This window comes from Tupaia chinensis, unplaced genomic scaffold (genome assembly GCF_000334495.1).
Source record: "Tupaia chinensis unplaced genomic scaffold, TupChi_1.0 Scaffold147500_2, whole genome shotgun sequence".
NCBI classification, from domain to species: domain Eukaryota; kingdom Metazoa; phylum Chordata; class Mammalia; order Scandentia; family Tupaiidae; genus Tupaia; species Tupaia belangeri.
Window position 1 is genome coordinate 401,994 of NW_006207352.1, and position 8,230 is coordinate 410,223.

General features: G+C 65.1%; 2 protein-coding genes across 2 annotated transcripts in view; one reads left to right on the forward strand and one right to left on the reverse strand.

Annotated features, from left to right (window-relative positions):
* Positions 1–8,230, reverse strand: part of MGLL (monoglyceride lipase) — a 72,251-nt gene that overhangs the window by 37,860 nt on the left and 26,161 nt on the right. The gene's annotated exons all lie outside the window — the stretch shown is intronic.
* LOC114006399 (uncharacterized) lies at positions 5,087–7,993 on the forward strand. Its single transcript, XM_027768817.1, has 3 exons — positions 5,087–5,481; positions 5,793–6,058; positions 6,358–7,993. Exons 1-3 carry the CDS (start codon positions 5,270–5,272, stop codon positions 6,483–6,485), a joined length of 606 nt encoding a protein of 201 aa, XP_027624618.1. The 5' UTR covers positions 5,087–5,269; the 3' UTR covers positions 6,486–7,993.

The following is an 8,230-nucleotide window of genomic DNA, read 5'->3' on the forward strand; positions in this document are numbered from 1 at the left end:
AGAGCGGGCGTCCACAGCCGCCCGGAGAGCCCTCCATGTGCTACCCGGTGCCGGCTTTGGGACACACCACTCCTGAGACCGCAGGCACAGGGGTCACGCCGGGCAGGACACCTCGTGTGACCTCCCACGGGATCCCGCGAGACCTGGGGCACTGACGGAGCTGGCGCGGGGCAGAACTGGGACCTGCCGCCCAGAGAAGTGTCCTCGACCCCGAGGGGGCAGGCCTGAACTCGCTCGGCGTCACCCCCAACTCGGCTGTTCTCGGCTGTGTGGCTGACACCTGTCAATGGAGAGCTGACCTGGGACATGGGAGAGGAGTGCACACGCTCACACGCGCTCACACGCGCTCACACACGTGCCTGCGTGAGTCCGTCCTTCTGTACACAGCCGCCTGAGCTTTGTGCCCCTGCTTCACAGACGGGAGACCGGGGCTCTCTGGCCTGGTGCCGTCCGGCTCCTCCACCCTCATCCCATCTCTGACCTCCTCTGTCTCCTGAGGCTCCAAGCCCTCCATGCGCTCCCGCCCCAAGACCCTGCCGCCTCCTCCTCGCGCCCTGCAGCCCGCCCTTGGCTCAAGCTCCATGTCGGAGAGGCTGGCGGGTCTGAGTGGGCCCCACCAGTGCCCCGCACTCCTGCTCCGCTCTGCTGGGGACACTGTCTCCAAGGCCTTCTGAAGGATCCCTTCCGCCCTACTCCACGCACGGCCAGGGCTGGCCCGGACTGCCTACGGCCATGTGTCCTGCAGCGTGGCCCAGGCAGTGGCTCCAGACTCCAGAGCGAGGGACCGAGGCTGGGGATGCGAGGGGACTTGCCAGATCTGTGGCTGGGGTTTACGAGCTGGGCCTGCCCGGCCCGCAGCAGCTCAGGTCTCCACCTCTCACGAGAGCCTCGCCTCGCAGCCTCTCTGAGCGCTCACAGACGCCGGCCGGCCCTGCCCGGGAGCCCCGTCCTGGAGCAGGGAGAGCGGGGCCCCACAGTCCCTTCCCCTTCCTCAGCTGCTCTAGAGAGGCCTTTGGGACAGGCACCTGCGATGGGACCACGGAGCCCCAGTCCCTGCCCTGCGAGGAGTACCACCGAAGCACATTGGCCGAGCGGAACTAGTCACGCTTGCAGGCCAGGAGCTGGGTGGCTCCCGGGTGTTCCTGTTCTCTCTCTCATCTGAAGAATTACTTTTTATTTTATGTATTGTTATTATTATTTTAATTTGACCAGAGAGAGAGAAAGGGAACATGAGAAAGCCAGCCACAAGGTCCGGGATCAGCCTGCGGCCGGCCATGCGGAGTCCATTGCCTTGGCCACACCACCTGCCAGCCCCAATTTCTCTTCTCTTAAAAAGGTTCTAGTTTCGTCCATGAGAGAGACGGTATCCGCTCCCCAGCTCCAGCCAGCCCTGCGTAGTGGGTGCGCGCACACCTGTGCCCTCGGGTGCTCTCTGGACAAAACCCACAGCCTCCTCACGCAGGTCCGCCTTGCAGTGTCCGGTCCCCGGCAGCTACTGCCAGTGAGCACAGGGCCAGGCCGGCTACAGGCCCACTCTGCCATGGTGACCCTGGCCAACTCTCCAACTCTGGCCCAGCTTCCCTGTTGGGGAAGGTGCAACCAGGGCTCCGGGCTTCGTGCCTGGCACACGGTGCATGCACAGCCAAGGACCCGTCTGCCTCCTTGGGACCAAAAGGCTAAGAGGGACGACGCCCGCTCCCCACGGTCACCTAGAAGTCTAGTTGGGGGCCGGCAGGGTGGGAGGAGGGAACGTGGTCACAGGGGCCACCGTGCAGGGCAGCTGGAGCCAGCCCGATGGCCTAGGAGGGCCTGAGCAGCCCCACGGCCTCAGTCCCCACCCCTTCAGTGCCTTGGCATCTGCCCACGGCCTGGCCGCGCTGTCGCGGACGAGCTTTCTCCTTTTTTGGTAAGAAAGGTTCCACTGGAAGGAACTAGACCCCACACACGGCCTTGCTGAGCTGTGGCATCTCCGCTATGGCCAGAGAGACACGTCAGCCTGGGCTGGGGAGAGCTGGCTGCCCTGCCCCCGAGCTCACAGCCTGCGGGCCCTGCCTGCCCCTCCTCTGCTGGAGGACAGGAAGTTGGGTCAGGGCAGGGAGGGCGTGGGCGACAGCAAGTAGGGGCGGGCAGAGCCACTTAGGGGTGGCTCCTGCCCTTGAGGCCGCTGCTCGGAGGGGCCCAACGCGCAGTAGGAAATAGGCTCAGAGACAAAGGGCTGGTACTGGTCACTGACAGCCACTGAGGGCACTGCCACCTGGGACACGGCGGGCCCGGCCACTGCCACGTGGGACACTGCCACGCGGGGCACCGGCGCCACGTGGGACACTGCCACGCGGGACACCGCCACGCGGGACACCGCCACCCAGGACATTGCCACACAGGACACCGCCACGCGGGACACCGCCACCCAGGACACCCCCACGCGAGACACCGCCACGCAGGACACCACCACGCAGGACACCGCCACGCAGGACATCGCCACACAGGACACCGCCTCCCAGGGGGTCCAGCCCCGCCCTCCCTGCTGGCTCAGGCTGGCAGCATCACAGCGGTTTATCCTCTGTCCTCGGGGGGCTGGCGTCTCCCAGTGACGTGCTGTGTGAGCCCCCACTTCGCAAAGGCTCCCTCTGCAGAAGAGGCTGTCCGTCCCACTGCCCGGCAGCTCCTGGCTGCCAAGGCGAGGCGTCTGGGTGTCCTGTAGAGACCTGCAGCCTCTCCCTAGGGTGCGTCTCGACGAGGCAGCCCCGGCATTGCTGGTTCCTAAGCTCCTCGGAGGGCCCCGTGGTCTAGTTCTGCAGCCGGAGTTATTCTGAATCCTAATTTGCAGAAAAGGAGCTGCAGCTATTCCCAGCTTGGGGAGGAGCATGTGGACCCAGGGCCCGGGCTCGGGCCAACCTGCCACAGGTCACTGGGACGTTGAAGCCCATCACCCACCCTGCAAGTGAGAAGGGGCCGTCCTCGCAGGTTCCTAGCGGCTCTGCCTCATCAGTGGTGACAAACGACAGCAGCCGTGGTCCCTGCTGCACCTCCGGCGGGGAGACCGCGCCCACTGACAGGTGCCTCACACAGGGACACGGGCTGTCCCTGGGAGCCATTCTCAGCCCTGCCCCTCAGACAGGAAACAGGGCACCCTGGCCAAGCTCTTGCCCTTTGCAGCTGGTAAATGGAGGAGTTGGGATTCGAGCCTGAGAACAACCCAGAACCTTCCCCTCGCCTTTGGCACCCCTGCCCCTGCCCCCCACACATCGAAGGGTCACACTGCCATGCCGACTGGGGACACCTGCACGGCACGGCCTCCTGGACCATCCCTACGAAAGTCCCAGTATTTGCGGATGGACAAACACCTGGCTCGTCACCCAGCCAGAGTGCTGTGGGTGTGGAGGGCTTCAGTCCCAGGGCGGCGGGACAGCTCCCGGGGTGGCGGCGTTGGCCCTCCGTGCTCCGTGCGTCCTCCAGGCTGACCTAGCAGCCAGGGCACTGCTGGGGAGAAAGGCCCCGAGGGCACTGTCTGCCGTCAGGCTCCGAAGGCATGGGCAGGGACATCCATCGGGCTCCACCGAGGGCGTGACAAAGCCACGACTCAGGCCGCCCCGACCACGATGAAGCCACGCCAGAATGGAAGGCCCGGCTGGCACCCGTCCTCGAGGTGCGGGCTCCTCGAGTACCAGGCCAGTGCCGACTCGGCAGGACAGGGGCCTTGGTGGCCTCCCAGCGGTGGGACTCTACCTTGGAGGGTCCTGCTCCAAGGCCAGGCCGCCTGGGTTTGCCCCGCCCAGTCCCCAGTAAGCTCACACACGTCACGGCCACCACTGCCCCTGCGGCCAGGCTCCGCCATGCGCCAAGGAGACGGAAGTGGCCACAGACAGGTGCCCGGAGGTGCAGGGAGACTGGGGGCACAGCCGCCCACCATGGCCCACATCAGTGCCACGCTCTGGCGCGCCAATCCCCTGGCCCTGAAAGCACGGTGGGGTGCTGGGGCAGCTGTCTGGGCAGAGCCGTGGTCCATCTGTCCTGGGGAGGGCGGGCGAGGGAGTACCTGCCGTCAGCCAAGCCCCGCCCACGGCCAGCCTGGGTACCCTTAGTGGGGGCCCTGCCTTCAGGCCACGGGGCCGGGGCCCATCCACTGCCCTCCAAGCTCGTTCCCTCGAGGATGGGGAGGGCGAGTTCCTGGGTGCAGGAGGTCCTTTGGCTGGGAAGACCCAGCAGTAGCCCGGGCTCTGCTCACATGCCTCTGCTCTCTGGGGACCCCCAACACTCTCCCCACACCCTCTGGGGCCAATCCCCCACCGCGGCTCCTGCATAACATCCTGCTACTTGGTGTCCACGCGCCCCGTTTATGGGGAGCCCAAGCCCAGGCAGGACCCCCTGGTGCCTCCGTGTGTGTGCTGCGGTTAACGGACCACCCCCCACCATGTCCCTGCTCCCCTCCCACCCCTGACCTGATAAAGATGGACCATGGGCGGACTAGCAGCTGGTGTAGTGGGTAAGGCACTGACTCCCACAGACCAACCGCAGTTCGAGTCCTGGACCTGGCAGCTTAAAGACCAGGCTGGGTGTGGGTGCGGGTACGTGTGTGCCCAAACTCCCAAAGGAGATTAGAGACGAGATCGCTGCATGGCCATGCCCCAGGGGGAGATCTCTCACTTCATGTATCTCTTTGTCTCTGTCTCTCTGGTGAGTGCATGGGCCCTATAATGAACATTCTCTCCAAAAGCTAAAACAGGCCATAGGTGAGAACACACCTTCCTTGACAGCACCCGGTCACGGGCAGAGGCGTGGACTGAGGAGCCCAAAGAGGAGGGCAGGGCAGGCTGGTCTCACCTGCAGGAGCTGCCCGGTGCTGGACGGGGCCCTGCTGTGGCCTATGACCCTAGGCTCTCATGTAGAGAGTTTGCTGTGACAGGACCTGGAGGAAATATACCACCTCTGCGGTGGGAGAGGCCAGGGGTGACTGCAGTCGGGGGCGTGATGGCCCCTGCAGGTCTGAGGACAGAAGGACAAGACGCACAGGGACCAGCGCCCTGCTCCCTGCTCTCACTCCAGACTCCACCGTGAGCTGAAGACACCTCCATTTTCCAAAATGACCCGGACTCAGGGACTTTCTGGTATTAGCAGTGGGAGGGACAAGGCCCCCGCCGGCCTCTGCCTGTTGGCTCTGCCACCTCCCTGCCCACACAAGGGGCCCAAGTCCCGGCCGCGGGTCTCTCGTGTGAAGTGCAGGAGGCAAGGGGGGGACAGTGGCCTGGATACCCACAGGCGCCAAGTGGTGATGGCCACACCCCAGCAGGTGGGAGCTGCGGCCGGTGCCCATGCTGGCTGCTTCTGCGGAGGGACTGGGCCTGCTGCAGAGCCCAAGGGCCAGACGGGCCATGTCTGGAGAGCTGTGTGCTTCGGCCGTCGGGGCCCAGTAAGCCCTAATGAAGACGTGGTGCTGTGGCCACCGTCTCGCCTGCGGACTTGGGAACGCCGTGAGGTGCCAGGGTACTGCACTTACCCCGGCCACCTGGGCTCCTTGGTAGTCTCCCTACTGGCCCTATGGGTGGGGGACACTTCACCTTTGCTCTTGCTGTGGGTGAGGGAACTGAGGCTCACAGCGGTTAGGCAGCCCAGGGTCACACGGGCTGAGCAGAGTCCAGTCCTGCTGCACCCCCAAGTGCACGCCACGTATTCGCTGCACGTAGGTACACCTTCCGCAGCTCCCAAACCCTGGCCTGTAGCTCCCTCCCTCTCACACAGGGCAGGAGTGTGCAGGGCGAGCGCTAGTCCTCTGACACTTCCGACGCGTCCTCTAGGCTAGAGCGACTGGCTTCCGTCTCCAGAAACGCCCACGTGCGCCTCCGCGGGGACACAAGGGCTTCAAATGGCAGCTGTCATTGGGCGAGCTACCAGGCAGCCCAGCACCCACACCGCAACGGCCCTGGGTGCAGAAGTGTCTGTGGGGTGCTGGAAGACACCGTCCCAGGGGAATCCCGAGGCCGCTCAGTTAAACGGAGCCGTCTCCAACACGTGTGTTTGGCGGGTGCTGAAACACGACCCGAGAGCCACAGTAATGACAACGGTGAGTAGGCGCTCACTCCAGAACCTTCCGTGAGAACTCCATGTACACGGCTCCACTTCCTGATTGCCAGAGAGCGACAGTGGGAGGGAACACCCAGCAGGGAGGTCGCACTGCACCCTCTCCACTCTCCACCCTTTGGGATCTGGGGCACAGGTGTACACATGCCTAGTAGTTTTCCAAGCTGCCGGGGCCAGGGCTTGAACCGTAGTCAGCCACGTGAGATCTGACTCCCTCAACCACTCGGCTACAGGGCTGCCCTCAAAGGCAGGATGTGTAGTTTCTTTCTGTCTGTCTTCCAGGAGCAGGGGGAGGGCAGGAGGGCACTCTGCTGTCGCCAGCCCCTCGGCCCAAGCAGCATGTCTGGGGGCCTGGGGTGAAGCGTCCCTCCCTGCAGGCCCCACGGTGGGTCACAGGGCGTGTCGCCTGAAGCCCTGCAGGGAGAGAGAAGTGCAGGACAAGAACTGATCTCCTGCCCCAGCGGCCAGTCAGCCAGGAGGTAGGCGTTTTCTGACCTCAGCTCACAGGTAAGGAGCTGAGCCTGGGGTGCTGCAGCCACCTGGTCAGGGTCCCGGGGGACCATGGCCACGCTACGTCCACACACCTGACACCGACAGGGAGACACACTCCTTGAAAACACGACTTAACGGCACAGAAGGAAAGACGGCCGGATGCCGGCCTGTGACGGTTGAAGAGGTGGCTTCTAATCAAACCCGCCGGGGCCTTGGCCTGCTTCTGCTTGAGCAGTCATCAGCAGAAGGGCCAGGGCGACCGAGCGGGCCCCGCGGGCCCGTCTCCAGGATGACGGCTGTCGCCAGGCACAGCATCCTGTCGCCTCCTGTGGAACCGGCTCTGACAATGGCTCACGAGACGTTTCGTTTAAGATGTTTTCCAGGAACCTGAGGTCGGCCCCTTAGCCAGCCTAAGCCAGTTCCAGTCAGCTGAGGCCACCGGCCTCCCACGGCCCACTCAAGTGACCGAACCTCGGACCAGCCCACGTGTCCCTGTGACCACGGCGCGTACGACCCGGTGTGTCTGTCTAAATTACCAAGGGGGCTCGTGTTGGCCGGAGGAGGGCACAGAGGCCTGAAGTGGGGCACGGTCACACCACAGTCCCTCCTCCTCATCTCCCTGTCCTGGCAGGGCTTCGGGCATACGTGCACATGCACACACGTGCACCACACACGTGCACGCGTGCCTGTCAGCGCTGGGTGTGAACCCGGCCGGCCATGTGGGATGCGGCTTCCGCACAGCACCTAACCACCGCACTGCGGGCAGCCCGCACCGCCACCGGCTGGCCATCTGTCGCGGCCCCTCTGCCCACACCCCAGCAGCCTTCCTCCCGGCCCCGGCCCTGAGCCGCTCTGAGCGAGCCTGCCTCCGCCCTCCCAGACTTCCGGGCCTCAGGGCACCCCTGCACTGAGGTTCTACCCAGCATGCACGGGACCAGGGAGCCCTCCAGGCAGAGAGGAGGCAACTTCCCAGTGCGCTTTGTTAGCGGGCTGACCCCAGCACCGAAACCTCAGCAGGACGCTGCGGAAGCAGAACCAGACCGCAGGGAGTGAGGCCACACTGCCACTGCCCATGCCCAGCTGGGGAGGGCTGGCCCTGGGAGTCCTCGCCTCGGGGTGTGTGGCGGCCACAGAAGTCCTAGATCCAGGCCCAGCCGACCTGCCCTGATAGCACGGTCACCAGGCCGACAGTGCGTCCACGCAGCCGCTCCCCAAAGACCTTCTCCATCTGGGCTGGGCCGGCCCACTCGGCTCCCAGTCCTGCCCCCTGGCTGCTCCAGCACAGGTGGCCCCCCCAACTGTCCACGCTCAACCACCAGACCCAGCAGGTGTGCACGCTCAGTGACCACAGGCAGGGTCAGCCAGAATGGCCTACGAGGCCTGCAGGACAAGCTTGCCCATCCAGCTGACAGCTAAGAGCACATGGAGCCGCACCGGGTGAGGCTTGGCCCAGTGCACAGAGCAATGGAGGGAGCCAGCACTGACCCCACCTTGGGGAGGGAGCCAGCACTGATCCCACCTTGGGGAGGGAGCCCGCGCTGACCCTGCCTTGGGGGAGGGAGCCCACAATGACCCCACCTTGGGGGAGGGAGCCCACACTGACCCCACCTTGGGGGAGGGAGCCCGCGCTGACCCCACCTTGGGGAGGGGGCCCCGGCTCCCC